This window comes from Mustela lutreola, chromosome 2 (assembly GCF_030435805.1).
Source record: "Mustela lutreola isolate mMusLut2 chromosome 2, mMusLut2.pri, whole genome shotgun sequence".
Lineage (NCBI taxonomy): Eukaryota > Metazoa > Chordata > Mammalia > Carnivora > Mustelidae > Mustela > Mustela lutreola.
In genome coordinates this window covers 133,052,979-133,071,004 of record NC_081291.1, presented here as the reverse complement: position 1 = coordinate 133,071,004, position 18,026 = coordinate 133,052,979, and the positions used below count along the sequence as shown (strand labels likewise).

The window sequence follows — 18,026 nt, the reverse complement described above, 5'->3', positions numbered from 1 at the left end:
GGGGAAGCAGGCTCCCCACTGAGCAGAGCGCCTGACGCGGGGTTCAATCCCAGGACCCTGAGATCATGACCTGAGCCGAAGGCAGAGGCGTCACCCACTGAGCCACCCAGGTACCCCTGGGTGCCCCCTTCACTTTTAATGTAGGACATTTTTAGACCTATTAAAAATCGTTCATTTATGTTACTTTTAATGAAGGGCATTTTTAGGCAAATTAAAGGGCATCTCTAGCCCTATAGACCTAACTATTTTTAGACCATAGAAATAGGTGTCTTCATCATTTTTTTATCCTGATAGTAGGTCACCTGTGTGAATACGAGTACAATGTATTGATCCCATAGAAAATATATCAAAGATAAATTATGCTAAATAATCAACGGTCTTATACAAGGGGTTATTAACCAGAATCAGAGGGAAGAAAAAAGAGTTTGATTCTTCAGCTATGGCTATGCCCTGATGATGGCATTACTAACCTACAGGTAAGTTTTCCTGATGTCAATAAACTCCTTAAGAGGAAACTGTCCTAAAATGTCACAAAGTGACAACCCATAAAGCTTTCCTTGGGCATGTCTTTTTCTGTTCTTTTGTTAAACCCTTGGATTATAAGCTCATGTAAAGAATTGAACCCCAAATCTCCTACTACTGGAGACCAGCAGAATACCTCTATGTGTACTCATTTTTTTCACTGTAACAACAATCCAGAAACTATTTTTATTAGTCAGTGTTCTCCAGGGAAACAGAACCATTGTGACAGCTAGCAAATCCAAAATCTATAAGGCAGGCCAGAAGGCTGGAGATCCAAGGAAGATTAGATGCTGCGGTTTCAGCCCAAAGGCAGTCTGGAGGCAGCAGTCCCCTCTCTTTGGAGGACCCAGTTCTTTTTTCTCTTAATAAAACTGATTAGATGAGACCCACACATACTGATTAGATGAGACCCACACATACCATATAGGGTGATCAGCTTTACTCAAAGTCTATTGATTTAAATGTTAATCTCATCTAAAAAATACCTTCATAGAAACATGTAGTATACAGTTTCACCATATATCTGGGTATCATAGCCTAGCCAAGTTGACATAAAATTAACCATCACATGACCCTCCCAAAGTAAGAGGCTTGAGGGGGAGTTTCTGTGTTCTCTAGTTTATGTCTTTGTGTCATATTAGAATGACAAGTATTATGTCTGCTTTACTTTGGGTCCTCTTTTTCTCTTCTTGCAGCAATGTTTGAAGTTACCAGAACTTTTCTAAATGTCAAAAACCCTAACAATCAAATCAAAACCAAACAGTAGTTACCAAAGTAAAATATGGATTCTAGGCTCAATTAACTCTTATGATGACATCATTATTCAATATAATTCAGCAATTAAATATTACTTTAAATACAATCATGTTCTAACCTACAGTAGTTTCTAGACACACAATATAAATGTCATTGTTACAAATTCACCAAATCTTCCTAATATGATCTGCAATATAGATTAGCATTTGACATACAATAAATCATTTGGAAGAAAAAGCCCTTATAATTTCACTAACTTTTATTAGTTTGCAAACCTTGAAATATCAGAAACATTAATAATCAAAAATCTCCAGCACCTGTACAGGTAATCACTTGGTCACTTTTTTCAGCTGTTTGCTTTACTTTGGGTACAAAATCGAAAAAGTAATGAACAAATGATCATTATCAAGAGGCACTCTATGACCACGATAGCATGATGACATGTTGCTTGTCAAGAAAATCCTCTTCCTCCTCATCTGTGCTGCTTTCAGAAAGTGTCAGCAAAGACTGAGCTTCAGTATCTCTTTCAAAAGAGCTGGAAATACATTAAAAGATCAATACACAATATACAGAACCAGGTTTCAACTCTTCATTTATTTTCTGATCAATACTACATGCATTGAAGTCATTGGAGGCAGGCAGATGTGAGGAGGCTGTCTCAGACCCTGGCCATAATTTTCAATGTGCCCAATATCCGAAGCTTCCTTTTAATGAGAAATTCTCATCATTCTCCCTCTCCCAAGAAATAAAGGCACAGTGGAACCAAGGGGAGAAGATTGTATGGTCTCTGGTTGTGTCTTTCATTGATGATTCAGAAGGCTCTTCAGAAACTTGCAGAGCCTCAGGGTCATCATTAAGAACATTCATCATTACATTGGCTGTTTAATAGAATCCCAATGAATAGACTGCCAGATAAATCACCTCTTTTGTGTACAGTAAATTAGGACTATGTGGATAGCCAGTCAAGATATGCCAAAATCAAAATTAATGTCAGCAATTATTTAGTTGTTTTATTTTGTTATATTTTATTGTGGAAAGGAACTGGTAGAAACTCTAGTATATAGGTGTCAGGTTTAGGAAAGGAGGTAGTGTGGGGGAACAGAAAGGAATTTGTACAATTCAGATTTTTTTATTTTTTGTCCAACTTATCTAGAATTTCAGCCCATGTATGCTACTAAATAATATAAATATGTCATCCTGTGATGGATATTTTTTTAGATCCCTTTTTATAAGCCCAACAGAGGCTAAATCAGCAGTTCCTAAACTCTGATCTGTGGACCAGGGCAGATCTGACTGAGATAAAAATTTCCACTGGTCTAAGAAGAAAAAATAACAACAAGGTAATAACTTTTTCATGACATTTTTAATTTAAAAGAACTTTGCTTTATTCTGTTTATTCCCCTTATATTTTTAGTATGAAATGTCCTTTCTTTTCGTGAAATGATACCTAGAGTACATGGTAAGTTTAGTTACTTTGTTTTAAAAGAGATTTTTAGGGAAAAAATAGCAACTTTATATTGATTCCTCTTTTTAAAAACATAAGTGGTGTTAGAAATGCAAAAATCCAAGGACCACAGCTAAACGATTTTCTCCTTTAAAAAGACAGAGTAATGGACTCTTGATTCCTTTTCACTGCAATATTAGACTTCAAACCAAACAAAGGAATTTATAATTCAAGGGACTTTTATTTTACATTTATCTTAATCCTTCTAGAAAAATCCATCCTCCTTTTTCAAGAAACTCCAGCATGCCAATAATAGACCAACATGATAAACTACTTTTTGAAGCATTTATTAATATAACCTGTATTCTTTACAGACTGATCATCCAAAAAAATGTTTTTCATGTGCAGAAAGAATGAAATGATACAATTTAAAATATGCTATCATTAACAACCTTGACTTAACTTTAAGAATCTTCTTAATACTCTAAAAACCTTATTCATATTAAGTAAGATCCTATTAGTGCAAACTAGTGAGATTTATTAAGTTAATTAATCCAAGTAAAGCAACTGTTTTTCAACATAAGAAGAAAGGCTAAAGGATTATAAAATTACAAATATCTTTTCATTTTGCTGACACACATTGTGCAGCAGAGAATTATCTCTTCACATTAAAGTAACTTCTTCATAAGACTTCTATGAAATCCTGAAAATAGGTCAATTAAGGACCCAAACATTTTATAGAGGATGGCCATATAAAGTATACCCATGAGGACAATCTTTCTTTACATAGTAAAGATAACTATTCGGGGCTTGTCAAAAATTTCACTATGCACTATCTTTACATGTAGGCTGTAGCCTTAACCTACCTCCATTCCTCAACTGCACAAAGGCCTCTTGCACTTGAGGTCTTACAGAAATCTAGGGTAGTCTGACTTATGTTCAGCGAATGGTTGTTGAAGGCTGGTAACTCTTCTGAGGTTAGGCTGTAAAGCTTTTCTGAAGGATCTGAAACATTTTATTTTATGCACTGTCAACACATAAATTCAAGACATAAACGCGCAGCATATGGTACTAAAAGTTTACCCGGCGTAAACTATAGGCAGTACAAAGAAGGTCAGTACAGATTTTTAATCACCTCAATTTTCTAGTATTTGTGGGGTGGGCAGAATATCGAAGTTTGATCTGACCCTCTAAATTAGGACATTGGTACCAAGTCACTTCAATCATATTGACTTTGCTTTTAGCGAATTCCCCAATTTTTTTCTATCTCTATGGAAATATAATGGACATGTGACATTGTGTGAGTTTAAGGTGTACAATATGTTGATTGGAACACATATATTGCAAAATGATTAATACCATAGTGTTAGCTAACACATCCATCATGTCATATAACTACCTCTTTTTTTATTTGTTTGTGGTGAGAACAATTAAGATTACTTTCTTGGGGCACCTGGGTGGCTCAGTGGGTTAAGCCTCTGTCTTCAGCTCAGGTCATGATCCCAGGGTCCTGGGATGAGCCCTGCATCTGGCTCTTTGCTCAGCAGGGAGCCTGCCTCCACCTCTCTCTCTGCCTGCCTCTCTGCCCACTTGTGACCTCTGTCTGTCAAATAAATAAATAAAATCTTAAAAAAAAAATCTACTTTCTTATTAACCTTCAAGTATATAATATTATTAACTATAATCACCATGCCATACATTACATCCCAGAAGTTATTCATCTTCTAATGGGAAGTTTATATTCTTTGGCCACTATTTCCCCATTTCCTCCACCCCCCAAGTCCATGGTAACTACTATTCTAGTCTCTGTCTCTATGAGTTTGGCTTTTTTAGATTCCATACATAAGTGATATTATACAGTACTTGTCTTTGTCTTTGTGACTTATTTCACCTAACCATATTGATTTTTAAATATATATTATACTTAAAGTGTCAATTGTCCTGAAAATTTATAATATCTCAAAGAATGTCATGGGATCCTTTTTAAACCTAGAATACTAGGTGACACCTCAATTTGCCTGAATGTTAACTGCTTTATTGTTTATTTTTGTCTTCTAAGAAATAAAAGTTTTACCCCCGCACAGTCTGAGGCAAAGATTAGTCTTAGCAAAGCTACCCTTTCTTTTTCTGCTTCCTTGGTTTGTTTGGGTAGATAATAACCATTTGTATGTGAAAGGGGAGAAGCCTTAAATCTTCTCCTTTTACATGAAGTTGCCCTATGATTTAGCTCAGGTAAGGACAAATAGTGCCAGTTAAATAAGCCAATGGACAAGCAACCATTTTATATAAACTACCAAAAAGTCAAGTACAGAAATAAATATGATTATTATATTAGAAAGACGATAATGCCTTCTTTTCATCTTTGATAAAGTTTTAAGGGCCAATCTAGCTTGTACCTAAGGTTATACTATGATGAATTTTAAAATCATTAAAAATACTGGATCTGGGAGTTAGACACTTCCAACTCCTATGAAAGTGTCAATCAAATATCCTCCTGATCTGAAGGACCACACACCAAACTACGTGTATTATCCACTTGACGAAGAGAATTATTTTAGTAGCATTATTTTTTCTCGGAAGATAGCACTTACCAGAAATTTTTGAGCAAGCAGAGATTCCCCTGCTGGAAGAAACTTCTAATCATTCCTGCTGCAAGAAAGACCTCAATATATATACAACTGGAAGTGTCCTTAAAATTGTTTAGTCCAGTGACTTTCAAATTATGATACATGGTGAAGTTCAGAAGGCTTGAGGATATTGCTCCTGCTCCCACCACCCCAAAGCAATCAAGACAGCTTTCACAGGGTCTCATTTAAATCTGGGGCTCTGTATAAGACTAATTTTGAAAAAAACAAAAGATCCTCAGATAGAATTTTTGTCGCATCCCCAGCTGTTGGGAGATTAGAAATTGTGGGTCCCCAAGGCATTGGTAACTTAGAAGTCACACACCAGAGGAAAAGAACTGGAACTAGCTCTAAGCTCTTCTAGCTCACCAATATCATCAATCACTATGTTCCAGAATCTAATTCTTTAGGTGAGGCTTTTATTCTCTCCTTTTTTCCACAAGGAATAAGACCGGTATGCAAGATACCTTTACTTGCCCCAATGATAGGGAGTGTTACGGTGAGAAAGCAATCAATTCAGGATTTGGAATTGGTAACACTATAGTACTGAAACCTAATAGGGGCTCTTAGATCTAAAGAACACCAGAAGGAGAGGTATTCAACCGCTGTTAGGTATTTGAGTCCTAATTAGCACAGGGCTAATTCAGAAAGTACAAACAGAATGGGTCTATTTTTGTGTAATTGTACATTCTCAAAATTATATTTCAAAATACCTTTTGAAGTTAATAGGGGCAAAGATGACATCACTTGATTTTCAAAGCAGTGGAAAATAAAACTGCTTATGAAAACCCTATTGTGGGTTAGTGTTAAATCTAAAAGATCAATTGTACATAAACCTAACTTTTTCTAATATAAGATCAGGGAAGACTGGATTGACACTTATATTGGAAATTCAGCTATTATAAATTTACTTTATACCTGTCAAAAAAGTGGACTTTTGAGGAATGGATTGAAATTAAACGTTTTCTATCCCTTAATCTTTTAATTTATCCTTTAATTACTTGGCTCAGTTAACTGCCTGAGTGCCTTACTTGGCTCAGTTAACTGCCTTTAAAAGTCCACTGTCTGTGGACTTTTAAAACATAGGATCGCCATGGGAATTTAAGCCTTAAACCACAAGTCAGAATGAATTTGAACAACTGAATCGTTTATAACTAACAAAAATGTGAATGCTTTAACATGCATTATTATTGAGACTTTCTCATAATACATATCTTTTGATATTTCCCAAATTTCAGGCTATAACAATATTCAAAAATTGACAAAGTGGCTTGGTAAATAAGTTATACTGCCATGTTGAGCACATTAAAGGAAGTGACTATAACATCATTTACAGATTATTCATAGAGGAAATAATTATATGGCATGAACTATAGCTAACTATATCCTCAAAGTGGCCCCGAAGAAGACATGGTTTTAGGATAAAAAACAACTTTTAGATCTTTTTGACTAGAAATTAGACTTACCAAGAGAATCTTACCTGACTATATGTGGAAAATACCACTCACTGGTTCCTTACATAATTTAACAGATTTTTTTCAGGACTTACTATGTGCTAGGCAATTAACTCTTGAGAGAGAGTGTGTATGTGTGTAGAGAGAGAGAGAGAGCATGAAAGAAATCTTCACAAATATAGTATTTAATATATAATTTAACTCAGTCATTGAACAATTTTATGATAGGGCCTATTACTACCCAGGTTTCATACACAGAAACTGATGCAAAATCAGATTAAGAAAGTAATTTGCCTAAAGTCATGAAGCTAGTAAGGAGTGGTTTCAAATTTCAAAACCAGGCTCCTAGCGGAAGAGCCTGGCTTGCAACTACCATGTTTTGCTTCCCCCTACCTCCCACCTCAGCAGAAAGTTGTGTCTGCAAGCAGCACACACATCTCCTGTCCCCGCCCACCGGCCCCGCCTGCCTGCCTCCAAAAAGGCTCTAATATCAGCCACAGCAAGCTGAATGAAATGGGAAAACACTTCACTTAATGCAGTTATTTCCTGTCTTTTCTTCTCCTACCTCCTTGACACAGTTGTTTTCCACAGAACTTAGAGGAAGGGAAGAGGAACTCTAGAGCTAATAGAAAACAAGTCAGGTTTGTTGCTCTCAAAAATTTGGCTTTCACAGAGATATGAACACATTTACATTTGTATAAGAGTCAGATTGTGTAGCTGTGCTTCTGTGGAACCAAACCTCATGCGGAGTTTTTCCAGGTTGTGCCATGAGTAGTGAAATGTGGGTGGAATTTTTCTGCCCATTGATGCTAAACAGAATACAAAAGTCTCATACACAAACTGATTTTTCTGGAAGAGCAGCTTATTATACCACAGCATCTGTCACCTCAGTGACTGTTGGGTTGATTCAGCTGATGGGCCACCCTCTTCCTTCCTCAGCTCCAGGTGAATGTCTCCAAAGCTCTGCACTCTTCCAGAGCCAATCTTCCCAAATAGAAAGAGAGCTGTTTGTGGGTCAAGTGTGTGTAAGTGATTTTGTTCTGCTCCTGGGACATCCGAAAAGCCCTGGTGGTTCACAGGCTACACAGTGTGTGCTTGCTTTTGTATATGAAAAGTTATGTATCCTAGTGAAAATACTGGTGTTGGCATATGAGAAAAGGAGTGGCCCAGAGAAAAAGTGAAATATGTAAGAACAAAAGTGATAAAGGAAATAAGAAAACCTAAGTGGTTAGAAACAACCAGAAGAGACTACTGCTTGTTAAGTGCTGTGTTTTATTTATAAATAGAATTTACCAATCTATCTAAATAAGAAACCCTTCATTTTCTGAATAAAAATTGTATGATTATCCTTTTTAGATCCAGTTCAGATCTGTCAGGCTTCATTTTAGACTTGATCTTTAATGTGAAAATTACCTCCAAGAAGATTTGCATTTGATTTTTAGTATTTCAGAGTAAGGCAAATGAACAGTACATACAGATGGATCATAGACTCTCATTCCCCACCCCATAATGAAATGAATAGAAAAGGCAGAAAAAAATTAAAATCAAATCAAATCACAAAAAGAGTCAAACAAAGGAAAGGATACAAGTCCACATAATAAAGTAGGACAAGGGGCAACCAAAGAAAAACAGAAGATTCATTGAGGGTACAAGTGGGTGCTACCACTGTCCACCCATTTTCCTCCCCACCCAATAGGCACATCAAACCAGTAACAGGAAAAGGAGAGTCATCTAAAGTACAAGTCTCACCAATACCACACCAATTTGGAGAAAAGTAGATGAATGGGAAGTAAGAAGAAATTATTTGAAATATTTTTAAAACCCCTAAGTACCCACTGTAAGATCCTGGCAGAAGCAACCAAATTACAAACCTACAGGTGTCCCCATAGGGACAGAATACACTTGAAACCAGGTGTAATGAAGTTTAATGTAACAAGAAGACTAGAGAGTCCAGGTCCTCCAACAAAGGAGGATGAACTCCCCATTCCTTCCTCTATACCCCCATGCTTCTAAGCTGGCAAGACATGAAAACAATGCAATAACCAACCCACCAATAGTAGCTCCAAAGATAAGACTGACACATCTCAGGTGAACAGCACTTTAGGGAAACTGTCATATCACTATATTAGAAAAGAAGGAGCATATGAGCAAAGTAGCCCACAGTAAATATAAACAGGGAAGATACAAAGAATAGGCAGCAACTAGCTATGCAGACAAACAAACTACAATCTAAGAATTCATAGCATGCAAAGAATGATTAAATAAAAGATCAATCTGGTAGAAAACAGATCAAGATCAGAAAATTTCCCATGAGTGCTTTGGTTACAAGAGAAGTAATGAAAATGACACTTTAAAAAAATGTAACACTGCGAGGAGCCAGTCCAACATGGTGGTATAGAAGACCCTGAACTCACTCCTCCCACAGACACACTGAGTCTAATCCTACTTACAGAGCAATTCCTCCTGAAGAGGAACTCAAGGCTGAACGAATGGCTCTTGCACAATAAATGAGAGAGGGATCACACAGGGAAGAGTAAGAGACGGAGACAAGGTAATGAAGGGAAGCCCATCCCCAGTGTGGCAACCTGAAGTGGAGAGTGTGTGCATGTGTATACTCCCTCACCCTGAGACACAAAGAAAAAATAGCGGTTTAAAGGGAAATCAAATGATAAGTGAAGGAAATTTATTTACTAACCATAGAGCACCTACCAAATGCTGAGAAACTACTAAAAATCACTCCAGGATTGGAAGCACTGGTAAGTGTCATTAGCATGTTCCCCCTGCTCCTTGATAGCACAGACAAAAAAAGCAGGATCCAGGCACTGTAGTTGGCCTGATGAGGCTGACCTGAAAAGCCCCAGGCCCCTAGCTTAGAAAAGTTCCAGCCATTTCCCTAAGACAAACCCCCAGCATGTTACATCCTGTGCCAGTCCCACTCCTGGGTACAGAAGGAATGCACCTCAACATAAGAAAGACCCATACATGGGAAATACAAAGCTAACATTATACTCAACCATGAAAAGCTGAAAGCTTTTCCTCTAAAATCAGGAACAAGATAAGGTTACTCACTTTTATCACTTTCATAGGACTTCCTTGTTTTATTCAACATATTCAACATTGAAAGTCCTAGCTAGAGCAATTAGGATAGAAAAAGGAAAAAAAAGGCATCCAAATTGGAAAGGAAGAAGTAAAATGGTCACTATTTACAGATGGCATGATACTGTGTACAGAAAAACAGAGACTCCACCAAAAAGCTGTAAGAACTAACAAATGAATTCAGTAAAGTCACAGGATACAAACAGAATTAACATACAGAAATCAATTGCATTTCTATACATAAGTAATAAAGTATTAAAAAAAGAGAAATCAAGAAAATCCCATTTACAACTGCATCAAAAAGAATAAAATATCTAGAAATAAATTTAAGGAGGTGAAAGACCTATACTCTGAGAACTACAAGATAGTGATATAAGAAATAGAAACAACAAAAATAAAGATACAATGTGCTCCTAGACTAGAAGAAAAAATATTGTTTAAATGTCCATTCTACCCAAAGCAATCAAAAGATCCAATGCAAATTCCATCAAAATCCCAGTGGCATATTTTATAAATCTAGACCAAAGAATCTTAAAATTTGTATGGAACCACAAAAGAGCCCAGTCTCTTCAATAAATGGTGTTGGGAAAACTGACAGCTACATACAGAAGAATGAAACTGTATCACTATCTTATACCATTTATAAAAATAAATTCAAAATAGATTAAAGACTTGAATGTCTTTAAACACTGAAAACCATAAAACTCCTAGAAGAAACCATAGGCAGTAAAATCTATGACATTGGTCTAAGCAATATGTATTATTAAATATTTTTGGACTAGTATTCTCAGGCAAGAGTAGCAAAAGCTAAAATAAACAAATGGGATTATAGCAAACTAGTAAGCTTTTGCACAGCAAAGGAAACCATCAACAAAAAGGAAAGGTAACCTACTGAATAGGAGAGACTATTTGCAAATTATATAGCAAATCATGAGTTCATGTTCAAAATACAACTCAGTATCAAAAAACAATGTAATCAAAAATTGGGCAGAGGACCTAAATAGACATTTTTCCAAAGAAGACATACAGATGGCCAACAGGCACATTAAAATGTGCTCTATAAAATCATAATCGTCATGTAAATGCAAACCAAAACCACAACCTCAGCCCTGTCAGAAAAGCTATTATCAAAAAGGCAAAAAAAAAATGAGCAGTTGTTAGTGAGGATGTGAAAAAAAAAGGGAAACCTTGTACACTGTTGATAGGAATGTAAATCAGTACAACTACTATGGAAAACAATATGGAAGTTCCTCAAAAAATTAAAAATAGAACTACCTCATAATCCAGCAATTCGATTTCTGGATTATTTGAATAAAATGAAAATATCAATTCAAAGAGACACCTTCATCCCTATGTTCATGGCATATTATTTACAATAGCCAGGATATAGAAACAACCTGAGTGTCCATCCATATATGAATGGATAAAGATGAGACACACACACACACATACATACAGAGATACACACACCAGAATATTATTCAGCCATAAAAAGAAAATGAAATCTTGCCATTTGTAACAACCTGGATGGACCTAGAAGATATGCTGAGTGAAATAAGTCAGACTGAGAAAAAAAAATCATATGATTTCACTTATATGTGGCATCTAAGCACAAAAAAAAAAAAAAAAAAAAAAAACAAGTGTATAAAACAGAACATAAGAGTTTCATAAATATAGGAAACAAACTCTTGGTTACTAGAGTGCTAAGGAGTTGGGGATGAGCAAACAGGTAAAGGGGATTGAGAGCTACAAGCTTCCAGTTATAAAATAAATAAGTGATGAGGATGTAATATACTGCACAGAGGATGTAGTCAATAATACTGTAATAACTGTGTGTGGTGATAGATGGTAAGCAGACTTTCCATGGGGATTATTTCATAATGTATAAACCCAAACCCATTAATCACTCTTACGTACTCCTGAAATTAATAAGATATCGTATGTCAATTATACTTCAATAAAAAATTAAGAAGAGTAAAACTAATCTTAAAGATCAAACAATAGCATGTCAGACATCAAAAAAAAATTTTTTTTTCAATAGTCACCTATTCCTGGGTTGAATTCTGTACCAGAAAAAAAACAAGTATAATGAACACCATTGAGACAAATTTTAAAAATTCAGTATGTACTGTGGATTAGAGAATCACATTATATCAATATTAAAATTCCTGATTTTGATAATTATATTATGGTCCTTAAGAGAATGGCCTTGTTCCTGGGTAATACACATTGAAGTATTTCTTTGATCAAGTGTCATAATCTTTATAACTTTGTCTCAAATGCTTACAAGAAAGGACAGTGTGTGTGTGTTTGTGTGTGTGTGCATAGCTAAGCAGGGCAAAAGACAGATACTAGGTAATGAACTGGATAAAGAGCATACAGGAGTATATAAGAGTTTGTATTTTCTTGCATTTTTGCAAATTTTCTATAAACTCAAAATTTATCAAAGTAAAAATTTACCAAAAATATCAAAGCAATAAAAAAAAAACAAAGCAATACCTTTAGAGAGCTAATTTAGTAAATCAACCCATTATTTGTTAAATCAATTCATAAAGAATATTCTATAATTATAGCTGAAAATTAAACTTCCAACATAGAACACGAGCTTAAGATAAAGTAATAAATGCAAAGGAAAATAAAAACTGGTTAAAATAGTTGAAGAAAATATAAATAAATACATTGTACAAAGAAGATCCAACATTGATAAAATAGATTTGTCAGCAGGAGAAAGCCAAATTGAACAGAAAAGCAATTCAAACACACAACAGCAGAAAATTTCTCTGAAAATAAGGAGCAGCTTATTCTACAGAAAGAAAAAGAGCCCTGGGCTTTAAGAAATGCTCAATTATCGATATTGAAACACATTCCTGGTCCAGTTATTGAATTTCAAAGATAAAGAAAAATATTCTTCAAACATCTAGTCTGGAAAGAAGCCCTCACTTGGAAGAGAGAGAGTGAAGAAAGAAATCATGGTAACCTGAGACTACGTCATAACAGAATTCAGACCCAGAAAACAAAGAACCAGTACGTACAAGGTTTACAAGTAAAATGACCCAAGGAACTTACCCTCCACTGATATGCCATTGAAATATAAAGGAAGCACATTCTCAAACATGAAAGAATTCGAGTGGCAGAGCTACCATGAGCCCTACTAGGGAGGAAAACTACTTGACAATTAAATTTAACCAAACAAAAGTTAAAAAAAAAAAAAAAACTGTGCTAAACTAACTAGCATCAATAATCAGGGACAGAAGACAGTGGAGAAATGTCTATTAGGTGCAGAGGAAAAAAGTTATGATTCCCTAAGTTAATCTAGCTAACTTGCCAATTGACCAAAAAGTTGAAACAGGCATTCTGAAGAATTCCACAATCAGATCTTCTAGAGATGAATCAAAATAAAAGGTCAGAATTGGAAAGTCATAATAAAAATGCTAGTACTGACCATTTAATCTAATATGAATTTTCACTAAGAAAATGAAAAAGGAAACCTCAAAAAATGGAAAATAATAAAATTAAAATAGCAATACATTCTATTATAAATATAATATATAAATATATGTATATATTTGTATATATAATTTTTATATAAAATACAGTTATAACCACATGTGGTTTTAAAAAAAAAAGAACAGGGGCACCGAGTGGTGCAGGCAGTTGAAACTCTTACATTTGGTTTCTGCTCAGGTCCCTATCTCAGAGACCTGAGATCGAGCCCCACCTTGTGTTTATCAGCTTAGCAGGAGTCTGCTCAAGTTTCTCTCTCCCTCTTCCCTTCCCCTGTGTGTGCATTATCTCTCTCTCTCTCTCTCTCAAATAAATGGATAAATCTTTAAAAGAAAAAAAAAGAACTGAGTCCTCTTATTATACGGATTTAATCGTTATTGTCTAAAACTAAGTCATATATAGTTATAAATGGCCTTCATAGCTTAATGTTTCCTTTTTCCTTTTTCCTTAATTTTTAAAGGGATATTTATAAAAAGCTACGGGATATACTATATAAAATTGCCAATATCCCACTGTTTCTTGGGTACAAAACGGCAGTTTCATATATTTCAACTTCATATTTTTGTAATAAAAAAATACTTCTCAGAAATGTATGATTTCCTTTAGTTTCATTTGAATTTTTCTTTTGTGAAACAGAGTAAATACAAAATTATTTATAAACTTGTAAAGCATAAATATATTTTTATAAAATTTTTACTGTCTTTCCTTCAATCTATTCATCCTTCTATGTATTTTTACATGTATACTCATGATTTAAATAGATATTTAAAATGGTGCTCATCAAATAGTATGGTTGTTTTTGGAAGAATAAGATTTTGTGGGGATTTTGGCTTCCTTTTAAGTATTTTTTTGTAATTCTTTCAAGGATATGGTTATGATTTGCTAGACTGCAGACACTGAGGTTTAGGAAGGAGAATGCACAAGTATAAATTCCCCTTAAACTGGTCCGCCAACTAGCATTGACATCAATTGGGTACTTGTCAGATGTGCAGAATCCCGGCGCAACCCCAGAATCTGCATTGTAACAAGATCCCCAGGGCGTTTATATACACACTGAAATTTGGAAAATACTGCTTTAAAAGATCTAACAGCTCAAATCCCAACAAGGGTGTTGGGCGGTGGCTTTCAGGAAGCTACAGAAATTAACCACTCAGTGGGGTTTGTAGAAAGGAGAAAAAAATTACTTTGTTGTCCACATGAAGTTCCTTGTGCTATATTTTGACTGTGTATTACATAAGCGAAGGGGACATCTCTAGTGTGGGCATCCATATGCTTTATAACATTCTCAGGGTGATGTCATGGGACACCCAAGGAAGCAAATACAAAGGTTGGTGGTTGAACAAAGGAGAGGGAAAGCCTTGTTTCCTTGGAGTGTGATAGGAGGAATCAAGCAGAAGACAGAGTTAACATTGTCTATAGGGGGAAAAAACAGCATTACCTGCAAGATTTCTTAGGACATTTAATTCTTTTTCCAAACTGTCTAAGGTTTGCTGATCAGCAGTGCCATCTAAGAATGGCTCGGTGTGGTGAGTAGTATCAATATATTCAATTTCTGAAATTTCAGAAGCGGCTCTAGACAATGGTCGAGCCCCTGCACTTCTTGACCGAGGATGGGAGGAGACAAGGCAGCTGGAGCTTTTTTTAACAGAGTTAGAAAGGGATAAATTTGCTGTTGAAGGTCTCTGGGATATCTGGCCTAAAATGAAAAATAAAAAATTTTTATATCAACTTTTTTATGCTTAAAGGTATAAAATACCAGCCCCCTAAATCTAGAACAGTTAAGGTCATACAACAGAGTTTAAGAGAAAGTGTACTTTAAATTATCATGCATTCTGGTTTACCACAATGTTTTAATCCCAAATTACTTTCCCTATGTCATAAAGAACACTTCTGAGTTTTTTTTCCCTTTCTTTTCTACATTCAGAAAAAGACAAGCTAATTTTAACTAAAGCAAGAAATCTGTAAACCAAGTTAATTCCAGAACAATTCAGTATCTAATCTTCTTTTTATCCAATATCCAATCTTATAATCTGTTCCCTAAACATCCCAAACTATGTCATGTTTCTTAAATTCTAGGATGATATCACACTGTGCCTTGTAAGAGAAAAAAAATAAACCATAGAATAGACATGGGACCACTTCCCCGTGAATTTTTTTGATGGTGTGTAACATTCTTCTATTGAGACAGATATAGAGACAAAATAATAGTATGCGAAATCTTCTAGAAAAACACAGGCTTTCAAGAAATTGAGATTCTATTTCTAATTTTCCTAAATATAAGTTCAGTTTCTGCTGCTATAGAGGGCACTTTAGTGGAAAAGTTCCAGAAACACAGATCTAACTTGGGTTATTACTTTGTTCCACTATGGTAGTCACAACTTTGTTTTGACTTCGTTTAGTTGGTTTCTTTAACATTTGTGTTTCTTTCATAGCAGGAAAAAAGATCCCTTCAAATCTTAACTAACATAACTATTTCTCTCTCTTTCTCTATCTACATATATCCATCTATCTATTGATAGATACGTATATCTATCTTTTGATACTACTCACAAAATTCTTTAATGAAGGTCAAGGGAATATTCAAAGTACAAATTTAGAAATTCAGAGTGTAGGTATTTTATATGTACTAAATCACTGTTCTTATTTAGATTAATATTTTCATATTAAATATAAATATAAGATAACCTTGTGTCCCCTTAATGAGAATTGGCTTTGTGTAAAATGTTGGATTATTTATTTAAAGAAGCACTACTGTCAATATCATGAAAATCATTATTTGAATGAACATACGCCATTATAACATTATGCCCACTCAATTCGAAGGAAAATGTAAGATTCAGAAGGACAGCTACAGGTAGTTGTCATGCATTAAACATTCAAAAACTACTGAATTTGTCTTTTTTTTAAACTTAAAAATATACTTTGAATGTAGCTGGTACTCCAAGAAGCATCCTAATGTAGTACGTAATTATTTAAGCAATTAAAACTAAGGTAAGTCCCAAAGGGCACCAATTTTAATGAACATTTCAGAAATCAATTTTGAAAATATTTTTTGTCGGAATGAAATTATGAATAAATTAAAATAAGATTCTGACCTTTTTGTCTATGAGCACAGAGATAATTATGAAGAAAAATTATTGACAAAAATGTATCTATGTTTGAGGACATACAAATGCAAATATCCTTATGGATTACTTTAAAGGCTAGAATTTGGAAATAATTTCCCCTTTTACCTGTAATACACAGGAGTACATCATATATAAAATAAACAAATACATAAGAATACATGACACACAAAAAAGCAACCTTGCCATTCTTACATAGCAAAGCCAGAGCAAGAAGAGCTAATGTGGAAATGTGAGTATAACAATAATTCAACTATATGAATTGAAAGTTCTGCATCTACGGAGAAAATGATACCCTTCTATTTGTATTGTGCTCTGTCCCAGTCAAGTAAAATTCAGAGGAATGCAGAACTCTGACTAAAATAAAACCAGTGGAAGATGTTATGAGGAAGAACCGGACTTCTGCCAACACAGGCAAATATGAGTCGAGAAAAATTTAGCATAATATGGATGTCCTTCAGAAGATTCAGAAGAGCACAAACACTTGCCAAACTGTTGTGACAACATCTGGTTGCCACAGTATTAGACGTTAAGTGATCCCAGTTGAGAAAACAAGTACACTGAGGGTGGGACATGCATGCAGCAAACAGACCATCTTTTTGTGGAAAATATGTTTAAAGACTAATATAAAGTCCCCCAAACATAGAAAGAGACAGCAGAAGCTTCAATCTGGTCCTTGATTTTATTTATTTATTTTGTTTATTTAGATGAGTATATTGTTCTCTGTACAGGCTTATTAATGTAGAAGCTTATTGATGTTAATGCGGGGGTTAAAATTTGAAACACCGTTAAGACTGACACTAATGAAAAGTGCCATGATTGAAGGGAGCGCTCTATAATTTTTTTTTTTTTTAAGTTCAGCCTGTAGATTAGGAACATAAGAAGTTCTTTTTAGAGTAACTTGTGCCATTGCTGGCAATGTAATCTTACAAAATTATAGATTACCAGTGACCACAGTTATACTCTGAAAATAACTTAAAAAACTCTCCTTGGTATTAGCTAAAGAAAATGTGCTCCATGACTACTAATGAGACTTTGCTTGCTATTGGTAAGATAAAAGAGAAGGGCGCTTTGGACTATGGGCACAAGAATACAGACAAGAATATGAAAGTCTGAATCACTCAGTGAATGGTATTTAGTACAATAACTGTTATTGCCAGTCTAAATAAAAACATTAGAACTGGATGAAATATCAATAGAGCAACATGCTTTTTGTGTAGTGTCTCAGTAACAAATAACATCTGATCAAAGAAGCCACTATTTTATTTCTGAATAAAGGTTGTGAAACATCATTGCCTTTTGACATTCTTGTTCTTCTGTGTAAATTACTAAGCATTTATACTTTAAAACATAAAAATATATTTTCTAAGAGTTCTTGACACATAGATGGGCATTTTTTTAGCAGTATGGGTTATTGGAAAGAAGGCTAAAGTGGGAAGCACTTGTCCATTCTCACTGAATTAGAAATCATCTTGTGACCTAAGGCATGCAAATATATTTC

General features: G+C 34.8%; 1 protein-coding gene across 3 annotated transcripts in view; it reads right to left on the bottom strand.

The window, feature by feature from the left end:
• Positions 1 to 689: 689 nt before the first annotated feature.
• ZBBX (zinc finger B-box domain containing) overlaps positions 690 to 18,026 on the bottom strand; it is a 119,211-nt gene continuing 101,874 nt past the window's right edge. For all 3 annotated transcript variants that reach the window (XM_059163579.1, XM_059163581.1, XM_059163580.1), the window contains 3 exons: positions 14,839 to 15,096; positions 3,589 to 3,727; positions 690 to 1,813 (listed from right to left, as the gene is read on the bottom strand). In XM_059163579.1, the coding sequence (XP_059019562.1) occupies positions 1,696 to 1,813; positions 3,589 to 3,727; positions 14,839 to 15,096 (515 nt within the window). In that variant the 3' untranslated portion in view covers positions 690 to 1,695. The remainder of the gene's footprint in view (positions 1,814 to 3,588; positions 3,728 to 14,838; positions 15,097 to 18,026) is intronic.